The 22,485-nt window shown below is 39.9% G+C and overlaps 1 protein-coding gene across 5 annotated transcripts; it reads left to right on the forward strand.

Annotated features, from left to right (window-relative positions):
- The first annotated feature begins 64 nt into the window (after positions 1-64).
- On the forward strand, positions 65-22,481 carry plekhm2 (pleckstrin homology domain containing, family M (with RUN domain) member 2). Of its 5 annotated transcripts, XR_006379659.1 has the most exons (22): positions 65-1,150; positions 3,293-3,399; positions 3,768-3,877; positions 3,980-4,079; positions 4,263-4,353; positions 4,448-4,622; positions 5,831-5,890; positions 7,419-7,698; positions 7,801-8,571; positions 8,653-8,722; positions 9,097-9,187; positions 9,588-9,652; positions 10,018-10,106; positions 10,420-10,552; positions 11,402-11,592; positions 12,684-12,749; positions 13,068-13,227; positions 13,796-13,975; positions 14,922-15,038; positions 15,211-15,371; positions 18,524-18,596; positions 22,361-22,481. XR_006379659.1 is itself a non-coding variant. In XM_044212394.1 (20 exons), exons 1-20 carry the CDS (start codon positions 1,091-1,093, stop codon positions 15,346-15,348), a joined length of 3,054 nt encoding a protein of 1,017 aa, XP_044068329.1. In that variant the 5' UTR covers positions 65-1,090; the 3' UTR covers positions 15,349-18,454. The 5 variants fall into 5 exon arrangements, 4 of the variants coding, with proteins under 4 accessions (XP_044068329.1, XP_044068331.1, XP_044068330.1 ...); XM_044212394.1 differs by lacking the exons at positions 18,524-18,596; positions 22,361-22,481 and having other exon boundaries at positions 15,211-18,454; XM_044212396.1 differs by lacking the exons at positions 18,524-18,596; positions 22,361-22,481 and having other exon boundaries at positions 13,808-13,975; positions 15,211-18,454.
- Positions 22,482-22,485: the final 4 nt, after the last annotated feature.

The following is a 22,485-nucleotide window of genomic DNA, read 5'->3' on the forward strand; positions in this document are numbered from 1 at the left end:
TGGTGTTTTACTTAATGCTACACCTTGTGACTGACAAACATAGTGTTGTTGGTTGTAGTGACGTAGGTTACTGTCCCGGAAACGACGTTGTTGGTATGGAGCATTCACGCCACACTTCAAAATACGGTCATTTAAATGTACAGCTGCTTTGCAAAAAGCGAAACGTGCATATCTTATACACAACATTACCTGAGACCTTTGACGGATTTTGATAAACTACCTCTCAGTTGCCATAATCCTTATCCACATTGCAGTGTTAATGAAAGGCACTTGATGATCCGCCAAGGTGCATGCGGTCACTGAATGAGAAGGATCGTGTGAACCAATTAAAAACGCAGATTTATGTATGAGTACGTTCAAACATGGAATCTTGTATGCGCGCCGAATTCAAAAGATTGTTCTGATGATTAAAAATCAAGTCGTATTTCGTGGTGTAGTGTGTGTTTTTGCACAAAGCTGAGCAAAGACTTTTAACTGTCAAACATTTGAACGCCGTTCAGTCATGGTCCCCCCCCACGCGTTAATAAAGCGTATTGAGGCTCGTGGTGACGTAACCCACTGACTGTGGGAGTTCAGACAGAACAGTTAGGTTAGTGGCACAAAGCGTAACCTGAGCATAGAGACTTTTACGTAATTATTTGCTAAATAGGCAAATAGCAAAAACGTAACTTATGTTCAATAATAATAGCTAACCATAGTGATGAAACGGAGAGTATGATAAGCAAAACTGCTGCTAAAACGTATCCATGGTTGGACTAAAACTTGCTAGCCACCCCCAGTCTGAGTCTAGCGTTAGGGAAAAAAAGTCAAGTGGCTACAGCTAACGCGAAGCTAGGCAAACATTACTAGGCGGATTTGTTGATAGAGGTTGACTTATCAGGCTGCTTGCTAGGCATTTACATGATGGTTGTAGCGGTGTTGTCAAATTAAATGTTGACAGCCAAAACTGTATCGCGAGTTTGGCAGCCAAACGCATTGGAGGGCAAGATAATGTTAGCTAACTAAGGCGGGTGGCGTTAGCTTTAGCATAACAAGAGCTCTGCTTCGGGAGTCAGCTGACAGCCTGCTGTAAGCTGCCAACAGACCAGTGATGGATCAACTCAAAGTAAAGGATCGCATATTGGAAAACATCTCCCTGTCTGTCAAGAAGGTAAGCGCTGCCCGGTTGGTCACCACACTAAAATATTGTCACAGAATTAAAGTATTTTCACATGCTTGAATTACTGTAGCTACAGTTAGGTCATCTTTTGTCTGCCAAAGAGGGCAACTTTCAAGTCGGGGGGACATTACCAGCTCACTGCCATGGAAGGGCCTTGCCCTTACTGATATAATCAAATAACATAAAAACTATTCCCTACAATGTCTCAATTCACCTTTTTTATGTTTTACAGCTCCAGCTTTCGGTTGTCATGTTCTAGTTTCTCTTTTTGACCATGGTGAACAATAGTGGCACCAAGCCCCTGTGTTTGCTCACTGCCGCATGTGTTGTAAACACTCTTGCAACCATACAAGCGGATACACATTTTCAGCATAAGGGTTAGCCAATAGATCTTTGCTCCTAATTTAAGGTTTAAGTTTTTTTGTTCTAGCTTTGCCTGGTGTTGTGAAACTACCTTTCTCATAAACTGACAGACAGCATTGCATCTCCTCTCCCTGCATGTTAGTACATTCACTTTCCCAAACCATGTGCCTTTGAGTTTTTATTTTGCATGGGCTTTCTCATATGTCTCTGCCTCAGTTATTTCCCATTACCAGTCCACCAGCTTGCATTAGAAAGCCCCATCTTAGTGTGTTTAATGCAATGAGCCCAGTGCTGTGACTTAGTTCCTTAATTCACATTTGTCTAATACGATTTTTTAGTCCAGTTACCCCGTTTACTTCTTTTTATTGTATTTAATGCATAAGGACAGTGAAAGTGCTTATGAAATGGTATGCCTCAAGCTTCCAAGAAAGTGTACAGTGTTTACCTCAGACAAACATTGCTTAGTCATGTGGAGATAGTCACAGGATACAAATTCTTGTTCTTTGGCTCACAATACTCAAAGCTACTTAAACCTACACTTAGGTTGGTCATTCCTCAGGATTCCAATACTTTCTATTAGGATTAAGGTCAAGAGGGTTCTGCAGGACGCTGTAGGACAGTGGACCGCAATGAAACACACTTTGCATCATCTGCATGCAAACGGCACCTTTCAGTAGAGCTGCCTGGTATCTTCCGTAGTGATGCTCTGTCAGACCTGTGCTGCAGCCGGCTTCACTTGCTGCTTGTTTCATGGGTTTCATGGGTCAGTCTGGTCTGCAGCAGTAAAATTGCAATTCAAGAAGTACCCGCATACTGGAATCACAGCAGTAAAACACATACTTAGTTGGATTTAGGTCAGGAACATTCCACTGCTTGGCACTAAAATTCCTTGGTTGCTTTGACTGTATGTTGCACTGTAATAATAATAATAATAATAATATTAATAATAATGATGATGATGATAATAAAATTTTATTTATAGAGCACTTATAAAAACAAAGTACTAAAATAAAATACCACAGTGAATGACGAGATATAAAGAAATAAAATACACTAAAGCAATAAAATAAAGAGTAAAATAAACACTGTAGCATCTTTGTCCTTCTTTATGGCCCTAAACCAGGGGGACATGTATAAAAAATGCTACAATTCCAACAACGTTCACCCCATATTGATATGAACACAATTAAGCAGACTTAATGCTCAGTGTCTGCTCATACTGTAGTTATTGTTATATTTCAAGTCCAGTGTGCTGGAGCACAGAGCCAAAACAATGAAATTACTTGATCATCAGGTTAGAAATTCATTACGGCCAAAAAAGAACTCCATTGCTTGGCTCGTTTGCATTAAAGCAATTTCATAATTGCCAGTTTTGCATGCCTTTGAACGTTCTTTCACTCACTTCCCCTGAGAGCCGAATTGGCTGAACAGTCGTGGATAAGGGCCTAGTCGAGGTAACCCTGCCCTGCACAAATAGTAAATTGCAACCAAAGTTTGAAACCGCAGCTGGTTTCAGTTATAAGCCACATAAATAATAAAAACATTTCTCTCCAGATCCATCCACCTAAGCCAGCCAGTCCTAATGAATCAAACCTAACTGTTAAGAAAGTAAATATCTTTATTAGTATAATTTTAAAGGTCTGTCCTTTTATGATAACTTTTCAATGCAGTCAGTTCTTGAGAAATAGTAGCAACGTTGTAAATGGAATTGGAGTAAAATTTCCCTCTCCCCAGCAAAACAAACAGCAGAGAAACCATGTCTCTCTACAGTTGCAGAGTTACTTTGCGGCCTGCGAAGATGAGACTCCTGCTATCCGAAATCACGACCGGGTCCTGCAGCGCCTATGTGAACACCTTGACCATGCTCTGTTGTATGGGTAAGAGGCTTACTGGAAGTAAATTGTACACTTGAAAGAGGAAAAGTGCATAGTGAAAATAGTAATCTGAATTGTTTTTATTCGTCATGCAAAAATTCCTGTTATGAATCTTTTTATTCTTGTAGTTTCGGCATATGTACAAGCCTCATGTCCCTGCATGTTAACTGTCACAAGCCATGCTTTTTGGGCAATTTTGACCACTTTTAGACTCAAGCCATAAGCTAATTGATCTAGGTGTGGATGTTTCACATTATTCATATATTACTGTTAAATGTCTGTGAAAATCTAGTTATTGTGCCATCACTCTACTCCTCTTGTTCCTTTTGGCCTCATGCATGCGATATTATTGACTATTTTCTACATTGCAGTCTGCAGGACATCTCTTCAGGCTACTGGGTCCTGGTCCTTCACTTCACCAGGAGAGAGGCTGTCCGTCAGATAGATGAGCTTCAGCACATAGCAACCAACCTTGGTCGAAGTGAGACATCTCTCTCACACAGTCAAACACACTCACACGTGCAGCGCTTGGGGGTAAAGTATCATTCATCATTCAATGGGGACTCTTCTCTTTTCTGTGTAGGCCGTGCATGGTTATACCTGGCATTGAGTGAGAGCTCTTTAGAGAGCTATCTACGCCTTTTCCAGGAGAACCGAGGATTACTGCAGAAATATTATTTCAAGTAAGTCATCCAGAAACCCTGATCTGAATTCACAAATTGATGCTATGTAACAAGTAGAAGTTACATTGCATTTCTAGAATTACTTTCTGTTGTTATGCTGGAGAACAAATTGATATATTATTATATTTTTGTGGTAAGTAAATGTGTGTCACTCACATGACCCTAACTGATTTTCTTGTCCAGTAGGAATGCACTGGTCTGCAGTCATGACCACCTCACACTCTTCCTCACCCTGGTGTCTGGCCTGGAGTTCATTCGCTTTGATCTGGAGCTGGTTAGCATATATTTCTTTACAATATCAATAGAAATTCAGCTAATAAATGCTAGCAGCACGTCTGTAACGTTTCTGTTGGGTCCTGCTGGTTCAGGATGTGCCCTATCTGGACGTGGCCCCTTACATGCCAGAATACTACAAACCCCAGAACCTACTGGACTTTGAGGAAAGGCTGCCCAGCTCAGACAGCCTGTCCCTGCACTCCTTCACCTCCCTCACCTCCACCAACCTGGAGTGGGATGACAGTGCCATAGCCCCCTCCAGTGAAGGTAAGCAGTTGGGATGTCCCAATCAATTATTTTTTTTTTGCCCCAACCCCAATCCAAGTTCTTTAATATTGGGTGTCTGCCGATACAGAGTGATCCGATACTTATATTCACCTCGATGTTGATAAAATATGTATCTGACCAGTGATCCAAAAACTGAAGGACCTGATTCAAAACTATGAAGATGATGAGCTTAAATTATTGATATGATATGAATGAAAGTTTTAACTGGGAGAATTGACTCCTGAAATTGACATGACACGATCAGCCAGTGAGAAGACCGATCTCTCTCTGTTGGAGTTGTTGGGACTACAGAAACAGTCCATTCACAGTTGTAGAGAGGTGTTACAGAGTGATACTTATAATTTTATTATAATAAATTTTCACAATCACACACTTATGAAATAAAATGCTTGCAGTGTAGAGCCCGGCTGTCATTAAGGAGAGCAGCGCGCAGGCTGAGGTGGACTAAGCACAGTAGAGTTTAGTAAAGAAAGGATCGGAGTTTGATCAGCTTTATTTTAACCGATACCGATCCATTAAAATATGCCTGGATCAGCCTCGATCGGCTTGAGACATCCTTAGTAAGCAGCACTGTTTTTCTCTAACCCCTGTTTTATTTGATCCATTGCTTAACTTTATCACCACTAATAATAATAGCTTTATTTGTATAGCACAGTGATTGTCTAATTTTAGAAGAGTTAGGGTGATTTGTCAAACCAGTTAGTCTAACTGCTATTGCTATTATTATATCAGAATCAGAATCAGAAATACTTTATTGATCCCCGAGGGGAAGTGGACTAATTGTGGTGGGACTCTCTTGCTAAATGGCAGTCTTTATTTTTGGGTTTATTATTTGATCAGGCTTCGGCGCAAATTCATACAGTGATGTCAAGCTAATGGCATGTCGCGACTCGCGGAAACCAAAGTGCATTTTATCAAATGGATCACTTGGCATGCAGAGGCTGATGGTTACAGAATGTTCTCATAGGGGTGATTGCAGCACTCAGTGAATGCTTTCACCGTCGCTTTCCACCAAATACTGAGTCAGTTTCCATGTTATAGTTCCTACTTGTCTATTTTTACCCATCGATTCTGTTATTTCGTATACCATATGTCAAGTTATTTTTATTTTTCTCTGCCATTATCTCTTCTCTCTTGTCTCTACTCCATCTCTCTCTAATGTTGAATGTTATCCCTCCTTTTTTTAGATTATGATTTCGGTGACATCTTCCCCGTGTTGCAGTCATTGCCAAGTGCAGACTGGGAAGGTGGGACATTGGTCAACCCCTCCCCTTCCTGCCTTTCCATCCCTCTCGCTCCCTCTCTCCTATCTGGCATGGCCATCCCACAGTTTGTGCTTAATGCATGCTGGGTACTCTAGCCAGTAATTAGACATGTTAATATGTAAAATACAGCTAGCTGGTGCAAAAGACTGCTGATCGAAGGACATGAAAACAAGCATGATCAAAGGGACATGGGTAAAAGTGCTTCGATTTTTGTGAATGGATTCAGTTGGAAGGCATGTGGGCTTAGATCAAGCCTCTACATTGACCAGTTAGCTGATCTAACTGAAAGCCTTCTTTTGCCACACATTAGTATTTTCATTTCCAGTAAAATGTGACAGCGCACACACATTTTTAATAAAGCTTTCCTTAATAATAATGTTATGAGTTGACTTAACAAACAAGTAAATAAACAAAAATACAAAGTGTCATCATACACAATAGGTTGACTGGTAAGTTTGGGAAGAAGCACAGCTCTTTGGTTCACCGGGGAATTCAGTGTTGGGGTGGTACATAGAACTATTATCTGTCATGTTCTGCATTTGTTACTCATCAAGGGAATTATCCTAATGCTCTCTCTGCCTTATTATTTACCACTGCAAGATACATGCCTGATGTAACTGGTACTCACCTCGCCCAGTCTGTCTCCATTACACTGTTATGTTTGTCTGGTGTATCGTTTTGGAATGTCGTCTCTTCCTGTGTGATATGTGGCACTGGCCTAGGTTCAGCTCAACTGTTGTGAGGTAACAATCAAGAATAGGTCATAGAGTGCAAGTTGCCATGTATTATTACAGCATCTGTTTGCAGCAAGCTGCTATATAAACATGGAATATGCACATGTCTCTTGTCTCATGGCTGACTATTTATTTCACGGTCTTCATTTTAACTTTACATTTATTTATGTGTTTTTGTTTTTTTTTTGCTTTGATGAACACATAGCTGTTAATAAAAGTAGTTAGTGGAAACAAATGATATCTCTAGTGATTTGGTCTATGCCATATCTTATTCAGTCCATTCATGAATCTCAATAAGTCCAAAGATGCTGATTCCTGCAAATTATATTATTTAAGTGTTTGTTTAGTATGACCCATCTCTAGCTGCAAAAGTAATGCCTGACCTAGGCCTGTGCCACTGCAAAGACAGCTGCTGCCTGTGTACCTACTTGATGTCTTGCGCATTGCGTTTTGTGCCTCTTTGACCCTGCCAAAGAACACTGCAGCCCCTAACATTTGTTTGTGTGCAATGCTGATGAAGAAATACACAAAGTTTTTGTGAAATTGTCTTGTTGGTCAAACAAACAAAAAATCACCCAGAATGTATATGAATAGAAACAACTGTAGACTAAATTACTTTCTATGGTAAAAGTTTTTGGTTTCCATGTTTATCACTCATCTGAGACAGTGCCAAAAGGTCTGTGTATTTCTTTTATTTATATATATATAACTAAATGTGAGTGACTGAGTGACTGCTACTTTTATATTAACTGTCTCGGTGTTGCTTTTCATGGTAGAGGGTGACCTGACCGACCAGGCCAGCTGCCCGCGATCCAGTGGCTCTGATCCCCAGACAGTCATCAGCGATACAGTGGTCCTTTCTGCCAAGGTGAAGGTAGCAACTCATCTTTCTCCACACAGCCCCACGTTCAGACACAACCCGTTCAACGAGGACTCGGACACCAACACCACCAACACCTCAGCCGACGTCACGCCAGTTCATGTGGCCAGCCGCCACAACACCACCACCACTGGAGATGACATGGAGAGCACCTGCAATGAGCTGGAGGTCATCAGGTACAGTAGCTATAGCTTCAGTTTCTGGCTTGTAGACTCACATTATATCTGCATAGTTAATCAGATTGTATTAGAACACAGCTAACCACTCCGGTCTCCCAGGATGGCCAGACGAAGGAAACCAGCCAAGAAGCGACGAGGGAAGGGCTCCACCGATTCCAGCAACAGCATCCATAACTCTGTCTCCTCCGAGCACATGGAAATGGACAACAGCCTCCTGTCCTCGGAGGATGTGGATTCATTAAACTGCACTATAATTCAGCTGGATGCTGAAGCAGAGTTGAGGAGAAGCAGGGTGGGGTCAGAGGTTGTGGAGGAAGGAGATGACGACGGAGTAGAAGGCCTCCTACGGCTCCCAGAGATGACAGACACCTCCATGGACACTGTGGGCCAGCCCCTCCGTGATGTCATGGATCGGCTTAACGGGGCTCTGGATAGAGAGGAGGCCTGGGAGCACCCACAGGAGGGGGAGGAAAAAAATAGTGAAGGCTATGACCAGGGCCCTGAGCCCCCTGCGCAGCAGCCCTTTCAGGAAGATTCAGGGGGCGAGCCACCTGACCCAGCCCCCTTCTTGCAGGCCTCTCCTGCGCTTACAGACTTATGCTGCTTTACCCCCTTCAGTCCAGACCCTACTCCCACGGGTGGTGGCCACTATGACTCTACAGAGCATAGCCAGTCGCAGACTCTTTCAGGTGGCCTTGAAGATGAAGGAGAGGCAAAAACGGCAGCAGGACAGCAGTCCGACATGAAGACCGGGGAGGAAGACACAGAAGAAGGAGAGGAAACAGACAAGAATACATTTACTGAGGAAGCAGAACAACTACAAGAGGGGAAGCTTAGTCCCTCTGAAAGTTCTCATCCTGCAGAGTTTAAGTAAGGAGTTTTGACAAAATTTGTTGCTTGTTGTAATGCTGTTTAAAGTGTGTCTAATGTTCTTCATTATTCATATTTCAGGGTGGATAACAATCACTTGCTTCTTCTCATGATTCATGTGTTCAGAGAGAATGAGGAGCAGCTCTTCAAGGTGACAGAGGGACTCATTATCCTTTATTCATTTTGGAAGAAGTTACATTTTTTGGAGAAACTGAATGTATGTGCTGTAACATTAATAATCGAGTGATAACATTTAGAGAAGTAAGGCAGTACAGTGATGTCATGGCCTGTTTTGAAAAAACAATTGATTGTCTTGAAAAGTAGGCTAATCCTCTTTCACGTATTGTTTGGCATCGAAGAAGTGGTTTTGAGACTGTTACTCAGTGGAAGTGTTGCAAGGCTCAGTTTGCCAATTGCCATTTAACTACTTTTACTCAGGCTATATCACTTGTGAACAGAAGAGTTTGAGACAAATGAATATGGAGGTTGCTAACATTTGACAGAATTTATCTTTTGTGTTTTCAGATGATGAGAATGAGTACAGGCCATATGGAGGGGGACCTGCAGCCCCTTTACCTGCTGCTGACTGACTGTTACATCTACCTGCTTAGGAAGGGTAAGATGTTAAAAACTCAGCATGCATTGACTTTATTTGGTAGTAAGGAGTGGAACAGCGCAAGTCTTTAGTTGGGACATACTTATTTTTGGTATAGGGTGTCACAATACATTTTTACACAGGGGAAACAAGCATTATCTCTCACATGTAGGAATACAATTTTGACCATGACTGTATAAACTGATGGTGTCCACCTATACTAGCAGCCCTGAGAGTTTCTTTTTCTGAAAGATCCCTGCAAATCTTGAGAGTTTCTACCATTATAATTGTTCCAGACGTTCTACACAATGTTCTAGGAAGTGGGGAACGCATTTAAATAAGTTATTCTGTAGGAAGAAAATACATTACATTAACATGTGCTCCCTGCATGTCTTGGTTGTACTTTTGTTTTCCTCCCCAGGTGCAGCAGAGAAGCCCTACACAGTAGAAGATGCTGTTTCTTATAATGAGCTCGACTATCTTTCAGTAAGTGTCCTGCACAACAAGGTTTGCTATTTTCTCTTATTTGTCCGTGGCTTTGACTGCTATTTTGGCCGCTATATCTTTCCTGTTGTCTTCTTGCGGCCATCTAAGGGATCTTTTAAAGTTCCTTGATGATACAAAACATGTATGAGTTAATAGAGTTGAATGTTTTTGTTGTACAGTGCTCCATTGCCACACACATCATGGTTGAATCTGCAGTCTACATGGTCCTCAGTGTGATCCATGTATCGGTAATGACATGATATTTATGAACCATGTAGACTCAAGCATGATGTGACAGCTGGGTTAGTGGAGCACAAAGTTAGTTTTGTGTCTTTTATACTAGTTGTAATGCTGTTTTCCTTCAGGTGGGCCTTGACCAACAGACAGTGACAGTGGTTTGCACCAACAGACGAAGAAAATTCCTGTTGGACACAGCTGATGCCTCTCTGACTTTGTGAGTGTACCTGTATATCTGTGCCTCATGTTTCTTAATACCCTGACTCCATACTGGATCAGATACAAAGATTGTATAGCTGAACTTTTCAAAGCATCCAACATTAATTTCCACTTTCTTTGCGAGCTATGCACAGCCGCCTTTGTGTCCCTGTGCAAAGAGCCAGCACACCTCCAAAATCTCAACTACTCGTGTATATCTGTGGTCTTATGTGACAGGAATATTGACTTTGAGCCGTATAGGACACATCACAAAATGGATAATTGTAAGTCTTTCCGCTGGCCTTATCCAATCCATCCTTCTTCACGTACAGCTGGTTCTTGTCTGTTCTCAAGTCAGCCATGGTGAAGGGTTGTCGTGAGCCTCCTTACCCCTCTGTTCTGACTGATGCTACCATGGAAAAACTGGCTCTCACTAAGTTTGTCGCCCAGGAATCTCACTGTGAGGTAAAGACATGTTCAACTTCACATACTGTATACTGTAGTATCTCTTCATTACAGGTCTGGTCTTTACAGAGAGGAAGCTGACATGCATGTAACTAATAAACCATTAATCATAAGACAAAATGACAAAATCTGGTTTTAACCTGGACTTTACCGGTTCAGAGTATTCCAACCTTCGACTGTACTAGAAACTCCAGTAAACTTTTTGGAAAATCTGTACACAAGAAATTTGCTATCACAACACATAGCTAGTATGTGTCAAACTGTAACATTCATAAATGCACAGCATTTTATTGTCTAGATGCACTTGAGATCCAAGGCCAGTATAAATTATACAAGACAGAATATATTTAATTGTATTTGTATACATATGAAATTGCATAACATACTATTGACAACAAAATATCAAACATGACGGTCACTATGATAAATACCTAACTCAAGTATCTGTAAGTCAATTTTCATATTGTATGTAAATGGAAAAAATGGCTGCCCGGAAGGTAGAAAAGAACAATTCAGAAATCTAAAACACCAAAGTATGCTTTGGAAAGTGGTAAGCAGTAATGTAAAGTATACATGATTTGAAGTAAACCATGCAAACACTATTATGATCCTTTATGTCTACCTTCTCATCGACCAGGAAGGTGAATGGATAATTTATAATCTCTGCATTTGCACTAACTAATGATGACGATTTTACTTAGAAAAAAGCTTAGCAGCAGTAACATCTTAGTATTTCTGAACTTCTAGAAAGGTTTGGGAGTCCCTCTTTATAAGGTTCTTTTTACCACTTTCCTATTTTTTGGCTGACTTTCAAAGCAGTGGTAAACTAACGCTTGCCTGTTTCTCCAGGTATCTGAAGTGTCTATACAACTGTATTCACTGGTCCATTGGGAGGATCCTATGGATATGAATTTGTCACCCCAGGGTGGCCCACCAAGGTCTGGAGTACCTTCCAGCACCAAGGAAGGGACTCTGCAGTACCGAGCTGGAACCACCTACCTGGGCAAAGAGCTGTGGAAAGGCTGCTACCTTGTCCTCAGGTATGGGCAGGTCTTACACATCGTTACTCCTTTCAGCTGGTATCAATATGTTCCTTTGAATATACATCGGATGGGTTCCATGCTACATACTGTACATCTGACATTAACCCTCCCACCTTGTTAATACACAATGGGGGAAGGTCTCTTTCCATCACAAATACACTGATAGGCATTCAGTTACTTCCCATTTGATAGCATTTAAGACTGACATCTATCATACAGAAATACTAAAAAAAACAGCAAAACTCCATGTTAAGACAGACATGTTTTTAAACCGATGGGCTCCTGTAATTGCTTATTTTAGATTACCATTGTGATAAGGTGTTGTACTGACTTAATGGTGAATTTGAAACTAACATCTGTTTCTTTTAAGGTATTTTTATTTTATTTTTTATTTTTTTTGGAGACTCCTCTCTATGTGGAAGCACATGCCATGATTTTATCATTTTTATGTTTGTTTGTCGAACTGTGAATAGTTTTTCTTTTTTTTCCTTCCTGACAAAGCAGCTGTGTATAATTCAAATGTGCAAAAGTATAAATAAACATCTAGACTGACATCTAACATTGTAATCTTGAAAAACTATTTTGAGTGTTGAGTGCCAAAAATGTAGATGACATTTATCATAATCTCCAGTATTTACTTCCCTAATTCACACATTTGCTTTAGTGAAAAATGAAGAAAAACATATTGGAAGTGATATTTCCTTTGGCTTTTCACTCCTTTCACCATCTGCTATTGCCAGACATACTGAAATCCTGAGCTCTGTTTTGTGTGTAGAGCAAAGCAGTCGAGCAGATTTCCTGCCAATCTGTCCAGAGGTACACAATGTATAATATAAAACACAGGGTAGAGTGTGGCACCTTTTTTAAGAAACAAGGCTAAGAAGCTAAAAGCCCCAGTGGTGGCCCTTAGAGGCCCAACCAGACAAACATGGTTTGAAACAATTGTATGACTGACATTGGCATCATTACAGATCAATGCATTCTGTAAAGCTTATAATGTATTATATATTAAAAAATATTAGATTTATGTAATATAATGTCAAGCTTCTGATTAGGTGAATATAAATAGTTGTCCTCTTTTCTTGCAGCAATGGGATTCTGTACCTGTATGCAGAAAGAACTGATGTGACACCTCTGCTGTCAGTCACTATGGGGTAAGCTTCAACTTACATGATAAGTAAGGAAAGAGAGTCCTTTTTCACAGCAGACTTTTCATAGTTTGAAAAGCACTCCTTTCACTCAAGTGTCCCGGTAAGCCGTGACAGTGAGCCAATATGCACAATACCAGGAGCCTGAAACCGAAGCAGCTAAATGGAATTCGGCCGTCATTCATTTTATAATTTACTCCTGTTCCTTTCCTACTGTGACATGTCAGAGTGTCTTCAGTGAAAAAGGCCTATTAGACTGGAGATGGTTAACCTGTGTTCACTGATATATTTTCATGCTGTTTGTTCCCTATCATTTCTCAACAGAGGAGAGCACTGTGGAGGCTGCCGTCGCTCAAACAGCACAGAGCGTCCCCATGCCTTCCAAGTCGTACTGACAGAGCGGCCTCCACTGGAGCTCAGTGCCAACAATGAGCAGGACATGGCTGACTGGATGCAGCTGCTCTGCCAGTCTGTCTCCAAAGGGGTAAGGAGTATGCATTGTGCATACACTATGTGTTTAGCAAACATTTGTTTTACATTTCTAATATTACATGTATCTCAATTTTTTAATAGACACAGGGGGGCAATAATTGGTGTCACACAGTCTGTCTGTTCATTAATACACACAAGGTGTTACACAGTCCATAAAAACATCTTCAAACTAAAACTATTCAGCTATGTATGTACATGCCATAAGACTATATACTTTGCACCCGTCAATCACATGTACTGTCACTACTGTTGAATTAGAACAAACTTATTGTGATGTCCCACACATTGTTGTGTTTAATTTTAATTTAAGTAGGGAAACGCATCAGTCAAGTTGGATTGGCTTTCCTCACAGCTTTCAAAAAGAAGTGACCATATATAAATGCCCCTTGACAAATAATCCCTGTAGGCATGCACTGAGTTAATTAGGACTTTGTTACAACAGCTTCTGATGTTCATTGTATGCAAGAGGCATACGTTCTCTTAATGCAAAATGTCAATATGGATTAATGTAAGCCCTGTTTATATAAGCAAGGTATAATCTACAACCGCCTTACGTGCAGGTCATCCCTCAGGGTGTGGCCCCCACCCCATGTATCCCATGTTGTCTGGTGATGACAGACAGAAAGCTGCTAACTTGCCATCAGGACTGTCAGACCAGCTTCTTCCGTTCGCTGGGCTGTGCTGACATCTGTGATGTCACTGCTGTCAGCCTGGAGGCCGACAAGGAGTACTGTGTCATTGTAAGTGACTATCTGTTTAACTCCTCTTGGTGTTAGTCCAATATATGGTTTTATATTAGACTTTAATTAATTATTTTATTTATTCATGTGTGATCTATATGCCCACAGTTTTAATGTATTAGCTATGGAATAAAGCTATGTTATTAAGTTTTCAGGAGTGTACTTTTGCTCAGGGTATGCATTCTTACTAACATTAAAAAATATCATTTGTGTTTAGCAAGCTAGATGCGAAACATCACGAATGTTTTCTGCAGATTAAGTTAAGTGCTGAATTAATTCAATCTGAATGATTTTTTTAAAATGTAAGAAAGCACCAGGTCCTCCATGGCATCCTAATGTGAATAAAGTATTTCCAGTCTAAAAAGGGGCCCAGTTCTCATTAGCATACAAGACACACGTTATACATCACGCTGCAGTTTGTGTGTATACCAAACAAACTGTACTAACTTACTTGGGTATTAGTAGCATTCAGCTCAAGGGGTCAGGTGTCTTCTCAAATTTTTGAGACCTTATGGGTCTAGGGTTTAATTAAACTGTTAATACATTTTGTCATCTAGTCCCTTCCACCATAACATTTTCTGTTTTGCTTTGTAACAAAGAAATTGTGAGGTATAATTTTTTATTAATGAACAATCGCTGAACAGAACTCATCCATTAGTTACAGCTTCAGAAATATGATTTCGTAATCCATAACTAGCATGATGGTAGCATCACTGTAACTGTTTGTCTTGGATACACACACCCACACAGACAGAACAAGAGGACATTATTTTTATAGCATTAGTTCTATTTTGACCTTACTCTATGTATGTAAAGTCATAAACAATTAATCAGACAGTACACCATATATACCAGTATATAGTACAGGTATAATTCTCTTGTGTTTAGGACCTTTATTGTCTTTAAGCCTTCCCTCTTGGCTTTTCCCGACTTTTTTCCTCTCTAGGAGTTTGCAGCAGATCGGACCCAGTTCCTTCCTCCATGGGTCTTGTACTTCAGCGGGTATGAAGAGAGGGATCGACTGATGGAGGCATTAGACAACACATGGAAGGCCATTTACCAGGTGGGAAATTAAACTTTAAACTTGTCATTATCAGTGATTTAAGGGGGGGAAATCAGTAATATTGCAGTACTTGCTGTCCCAAAATGTCAGCATTCAGGATCTTAAATCCAACAACTACTGCCACTGGCCATCCATACGCTTGAACCCTCATGTGTGTCGTCACTATACACAGGTTGACCTTCCCCACCGAGGCGTGTTGGATCCGTCTGTGCAGAAGCGTTGTGGTGAGGCCCTCGCCCTGATGAGTAGTGCCTGGCAGAGGGCAGACAGTCTGGCCCGAGGCAGAGCCCAGCGTGAACCCTGGTGCTGACGGATGCACACATACACTTACCTGTGGGTAGCCACTGAGACAGACTGAGAGTTAAACAGTCTGATATAGTTCTAAGATATATAGATTTAACTCTTATATTACAGTCTGTGTCACTGCAAACTGTTCAGAGTTCTAAGCTGAAAGACTGAGATAAACCAATCAGATGTGGTTATTGGTTGTTATACTACAGCGTGAGCTTGTGATGCACCTCTGATTCCCTCATGAAATGTTCAGAGAAACTTCCTGCAGAAGTAGCAATGCATATGGCACATCACATCGCAATGATGCAACAGTAAGACATTCTGAATGATATGAACGAGCCTCTGACAGAACATTACAACAGATTTTATTTGATCCTGGTAATACATTTCCATTATTCCTTTGTTAAAGGTTCATCAGAAAAAACAGCAATGCAGAACAAATACGCTGAATCAAGGAAAAGTTTGGTGTCACATGATGTGATATTTTGTACTTTGTAGGAAATGGTGATGGATATTGTGATGGATAAATGTACAACGCACATGCAGTAGTTGTGTCAAGGGACTTTAATACATCGTGCATTCAAATATAGCCTGCTGAATTTAGTTAGTTTAAGAATTTTGTCTCCACAAAGTAAATGCCAAACTGTTTTCTACAGAGGAGAATCCACCTTAAAATGAACACTGACATACACATTTCCTCTTCTAAGCCTTGACTTTGAGATGTAGACAGCACTGAAAATGATATCAATCTAGATGCTCCTTGTGATAGATATATATCTCAAGAAAGCCATATAATGAAGGGGGTAGTTGCTGCTTGTTTTCAATGTGGAAAAGTTGCGCTCTGTGCTAGCACTACTCGCACAACTGTGTAAAGATAAAAGTCACGACTTGCTTACTAACAGTTACAAGATGTTCTACTGAACCCTAACTGTGGTACAAATCTAGTGCAAATGTACAGTGCTGAACAGTATCAACGCATAATCACTGATGGTTGTTTATGTGTCTGATATAAGGTTGAGAGGATGAGGATCTCAATATGAAGAATATCTGGATATTTAACACTTGCACTCTTACATGACATGCTCATGCCTGTGTTGTCTATCTGAGATCTTGCTTTACCAATTTAAATGTTGTCACTCAGATAAAAAAAAAACCTATCAGGAAATGCAACAGACTTGCCTTTTTCTCCACTCTGTAGATACGAGATACGAGTGGAGGCTTCCATGCAGATTTGCACATTGATAGTCTTTTTTTAATGGTACCAGTTGTGGTTTTGTGTTTATTCTCATTTTAGAGGAAATGGGAACAGTTGTTAATCACTTGTTAAATTGAGTGGTGACATTTGAATGGTATTGACTTTTGTACTTTCCCTTTAGTGTGGGTAAGTATATTGTAAGAATTACGGTCTGTGTGAAGAATCCTTTACTGGCTGACAGCTACGAGTTGTCTTGGCTTGTCATTTTTATTTTGCACCAGTGGTTGGTGGCATCATATTGTACTGTACTGTCGTCCCTTTCTGCACTTTTAGTGGTGTAGGACCATGTTTGAGGTTCACAGAATCCTGAAATAGCCTTTCAACTTAGAGCTAGTGTAGCATCTGTTCCTAGCAGATTCATGCTTTTAAATAGCCTGTAGTATCATCCAATATTAAAGCTTTACTTGGAGTAGGAATAAGAATTAGAAAAACCCAAAACCAAACCCTTTTTAGTTTCCCTACAAATTATAGTCAGTAGATTGTAGTGCATGTGTTACAATCTGTCCTTAACATTAACACTGACTAAAGTACTGCTGCTCTGTCAATGACAGCTCTCGTTGCAAGGCTGAGACAAGTGTGAGATTTCTTTTGCAATGACAATGTTGCCTTTTTGACAACCTTGACTGAACTGGATGAAATGGCCAATTCGTTTAAACTAAAGCACTCTTTTTTTCTTTTTGTAGTTGTCTTACATTATAAAATTAGGCGGACTGCATTGGAACACTTAAACAATCATCTTAGTTTATGTTGTGGGTCTGGTCAAAATATGTGCTTTATGTAGGGCTGGGTATCGAACCTCATTATGTCTATATATGAGTATAGACATAATGGTGTCCATATTGAATGTTGGCACAGAATGGTTGCTCATTGTCAATGAATTATTCTCTGATCAAATATAATATATGTAATATAATATAATATTTTTTAGCAGCAAAAATCAGGCAGGTTTTTGAAAAATGTGATTATATTCCGCAGAATAAGTTATTGAAAAAACACTATTTTGGTATTTTTACCAAAACTTGAGTACTGAGTAGGCACCAGCATCAAAAACCTTCAAATGATGCCCAGCCCTATACATATGTCACTTATGTTTGTACGAAATTCTGTGTCTTTCTCAGTCACATTGTGCTACTTTCATGTCAGCATTAATAAGTGTTTTAAGCCTTTCTAAGTGCCACTTGGTTTCACTCATCTTCTGCTCTTTTACAAAGAAATCTAATCTCAGGTGAAAAAGGTACATCACATCCAAAACCTTAAGACTCACCGTTTGTTTTGGGTTTTTTTTATTGCTGATATTTTGTCTAATTAAATATTTTTTAAATCCCTTTTTCTATTTTGGTTCCTCCCATGTTCCATGCAGCATTATGAAATTATTATGTGCACACTGAGACAGTTGCAAAGTAATATGAAATGTTGGAAAAGGTTTTATGTAAAAGTCCTTTAATAATTCAGTGGGTTCTAAAATAGAATTGGTGGGCCATGTAGTTGGATGTAGTGTTTGTTGAATTATCAATAAAAAATTATCTGCTTCGCGTTGTGGTCTATGAAGTGTATATAAGGAAAAAGTTAGTCTTTTTGAGCAGTGTTTTGAATGTGGGACATTGCCGGCCAATGATGGATGACATCTTCTGAGTGATGCATTGTGAAAAAGCGCTTTTTGGTTTTGTTCATAAATGTATACTGCATGTAATATTTGTATTATGTTTAGCGGTTTTATTGAATTGTAAATAGAGCACTAATTAAATATACTGTGCACTCATACATAAAGACGTGCATGTCCAGGTTTTATACTGTTAATAATGGTAATGAATGTACAAATAAACCTCTGTGATTGGACAGCGTAACTGAATAAACTGAAATGAAACCCGTGGCTCCTGCGGTGATACATGTGCTGTATGTATCAGTATCTCTGCTTTTGACATATACATTTCTGTTGTAGGTCAAACCAGTGAAATGCTGTGTGTTGAAAACACAAGGACAGTCATGTTAGAGCAGGGACAGAAGAGTCACAGGTAAGAGAGTAGTTGTGTGTGCAGAAAATTTAGTCTCCATTGCATATTGTACTTTTAGCTAAAATCCCAAGTGTAGAGCATGTCTAAGGCAGTTGCCTGTGGCAGTTTTTTGTTGTTGATTAGTGCATGACTCAGTAATTGCCTACTTGAATTCCTGACTTTTTCCTGGCATCACTGTTTTGAAATGGAAACTCCCCACGCGCTACCATTTTAAACCAATACAGCTGGAAGACAATTCATTTATGATGACTGGAAAGCCTTGTTTTCCAGCCAAAGAAGTAAATGACATTGTCAGAAAAGCGTCGTCAATTGCTGTATGCTGTGGTCTTTCAGAGATAGTGGTCAAGATGTGCTGTCAATGTTGCAGTTCTTCCCAGTCACCAGTAGAGGTCATATATGAAGTTCCTATTATTAACAGGAACGTGGTCTGTCCATGTTATTGTACATAACATGTAGGTAATGAGTAACTTATAAACTTAACCTTTTTTGAGACTTATTTTTAGCTTTAGACTAAAGGCACTAATGTGAATTTTTGGAGTGGGGCTGTTTTTCATGGTTTGGTATCATATTTCAGGCAACAGTGTGTTTCTAACTTATTGGCAACAGTTTGGGGAGGCCTCTTCATGTTTCAACATAACAATAACCCCAGCGCACAAAGTCAGGTCTATAAAGAAATGGGTTTGTTTTTTGTTTTGTTTTTTTGTGTAAAGTCTTCCTAGGGCCTGATAGTAGCATTATAATGCAACAACACAATCACATATGAATGTAAAGATCAAGTGTCCACACTTTCAGCCATGTAGTGTGTTCATCAAAGGGACCGTAGCCAAGCTCCATCTTCTTTTCAGAACCACCCTGTTATGTCTTTATAGCACTCATATTCCCAGTTGCAGCACAACGAAGCTCCAGCACAGCATTTAGGGCAGTGCTTTGCTAAAGGGCTTGTTGACTAGAGATTTTGAGGCTTTCCTTTAAACCCAATGACTCCCATTTTATTTTGCAATATGGGAAATGCTGAAATGAATCTCTTATTTGATCCAGTCAGAGTCTTTTTCCTAATTGTGGTGAAGCAAAATCAGATATGTCACCAGCTGTCTTCTTTGGGTATGATCAAATAATTTTGTTTGGGGCACCTTACAAATGCTACAGAGGTTGAAATTTAGTATGGAAACCACTGCTTCTAACAATCAATGAGATCTTTTAACATCTCATTAAGTTGAGAATACAGATCCACTTAAAGACAGTTGAGTTGCGTTAACGTTATGGCCATTACAACTACAGATGTGGTACCAGCTGTAATGAGTTCATAGTGAAAAGAAGACAAGACAACGTCACAGAGCATAGAGCAGTTAATGTTCACCACCTTTGGTATTATTGATTATCCTTTTGTAGTTGCTAGGGCAACAAGTTACCACTCTTCCAGTTCAGATACATTTGTATTATTTTAGCAGCATAATCATGTCACCTTGGGTATACTTGTGCTGTTACCATGGTTTCAACGAGCCGTTAACTCTCCCTGTCTGTATTGTCTTCTCTGCACCGAGCAACACAGAACCAGATCGAAGAGGATTATAGGAAAGTGTGTTTTGACTCCTTATTTCAAGAACTGCAAGAATGGCTGATGGTTGACAGAGTGTTTCAAGAGCTTAGAGAGGAAGGGAGGAAAAGGCACATTGATCCCCTGCAAGAATGGAAATTGAGGAAGATACAGATACTGTCAAAGATACAGTTAGAAACTCATGGAAACCCCAAGACGAGACTAGAAAAGAAAGTTAACAGGCACTGAGATGATTAGTCAGCATCCAGGGAACTGAGCACAACCCAAGAACAGAGTGTTTCAAATTGATATCAATGAATTAAAGAAAACGGTGCTGAGGATGAAGAAACAACATGTAGCAGACTCGTCCTCAATGGAAAGTGTTGTCACAGAATGACTCAGCAAGGGGTAGAAAAATCAAGTCAAAGAAGAGAAACACTCTCGGATCGATAATATGGATGATAAGAAAGATAGTGTGGGTTGTGTTCCTATGGGAGGCTCAAATGAAACATTAGAGTTGGAGGAAAGTAAATGAAAAATAAAAAAACAAAGATGAAGACAGTATCCGCTTCTCAAAGACAATTTAACCAAAGACAGTATTCAGTCCACCCTACGAAATGCAAGTGTTGCTTGGAATTAACAGCATCCTGATGATTCCGCGATTCTTAAAGCTGTGGCCAGGAAAAGAGGAACATTGGACATTATTAGTGCTCCTTTGTAAGTGATAATTATGAAACACCAGCTCCTGTCTAATCACTGCAAAGTCTTATTGTATTTATTAAACACATCTGTAGAGTCACCTCATTCACAGAAACAGACCCCCTCCAAAATAAAAGTGATCCAAGACCAGTTACACTGAACATGAAAAAGCAGTGGAAAGGGCAGGATTTGATGTTATATTAGAATAAATTTAATACATTAGCACCTCTAAAGTACATATTAAAGGGCTACTACTGCAATTTAGTTTCATGGTCAAAATCAAAGCAGCAGAGACCAGAATATCCTGATTTGTAGTCCCTAGCTTGGGTCAAGCTCCAAAAACACTGGATCCTACCCTTCCCATAATGCAACATCTTTCATAAGACTCTCCCTGCCCACATCTTTCAAACTCTATGCCCCCAATTTGAATGCAGGTATTCCATTAACAAGCCCACTCTGAGATAACCTTAATGACATCATCATGTGTAAAAAGGTGGAGTGCCCCTTTAATTTGGCAGCATAACTTATTTTTTTCTAAGAAAATTGATTTATTTTGACAGATAATTTTTATAAGTAAAGTGTAATATTTGAGATATTCCATGTGACACTTATTACTGTAATATTTTGTGTAGTGTTATTGAATTTATTTACCCACCCAATAATTTTTTTCATATTCTTGTATTCATTATTTCAACCTTTCAAAGGTCTACTTTGAATCTCAGTTGAAACTGTAGATTGATTGAGATGACCTGTGGAATGTTGCATTCATGTGCAGTTATTGTGACTCAGTAAATCAGTACCATAATAGGTTGTAGTTGGTGAATGCAATGCTGTTTTGCAGCAGACTCTGGTCTTTTAATTATCCAGACAGCATCCGGTATTTCTACCAATTCAATGGTACCATGCTCTGCTTTCCCTCATTTACTCTGTTCTGCGGTTTTTCACTTTCTCATGTAATTTTAATACCTAATTTCTCCGTTAGCCCTACGTCTTCCTGCTTCCTCCCTCTGTCTCCCTTTGCCTCCTCCTCTTTACTTATCCATTCATATTTGTCTTACATCCAGCTCTGTTTTGACTGCAGCAATGCAGAAAAGGAGGAGGGGTGTTGGAGGGGGGGGGGAAATGTCACCTATAGTGCTGATGCATGTGAAGGTTGTCAAATTAGAGGATCTTTGAGTATTGGCCAGTCAGCATTTGAATGCATGCACAACCTTAGTCTTGTGCCTGTGATGATGCAGATCAGGGGTGGAACTTCTCTTCTAATGCTGTTAATAATTTATGTTAAAAGTGTGTGCTTCAGAATCAGTTAAATGAAATGTGCGAACAGCTTGTATGGATGAGGGAATAACCATTAACTTCAAAGAGGAGATTCCCCCCCACACGTGTTATATCCTGCATAATGAGCGTGTTAAAGAGAGCTCTGACTTTATTCTCCAATTCCCTGCCCCTGACTGACTATTACATTATTTATGAAGTGAGGATGTGCGCTGTACTGTATGTCCTGATGTACATTTTGTCTGCTGAAATGCAGCAAAGTACCAGCTGCTGCCTGCGTGCAAGGTCCATTACGGTATTCCACAGCTATCTAGCGGGGGAGCAGAGGAACTTGACGGATGCACAGAGATAAAGAAGAGGGAGAGGACAAGGGAAGCACAG

The sequence above is a fragment of the Siniperca chuatsi genome, linkage group LG10 (assembly GCF_020085105.1).
Source record: "Siniperca chuatsi isolate FFG_IHB_CAS linkage group LG10, ASM2008510v1, whole genome shotgun sequence".
Taxonomy (NCBI): domain Eukaryota; kingdom Metazoa; phylum Chordata; class Actinopteri; order Centrarchiformes; family Sinipercidae; genus Siniperca; species Siniperca chuatsi.

Coding starts and splice junctions, on each gene's coding strand:
- plekhm2 (XM_044212394.1), top strand. CDS start 1,091: ATGGATCAACTCAAAGTAAAGGATCGCATATTGGAAAACATCTCCCTG. Junction 3,878..3,979: donor AGCAACCAACCTTGGTCGAA/GTGAGACATCTC, acceptor TTTTCTGTGTAG/GCCGTGCATGGTTATACCTG. Junction 15,039..15,210: donor CATGGAAGGCCATTTACCAG/GTGGGAAATTAA, acceptor CACTATACACAG/GTTGACCTTCCCCACCGAGG.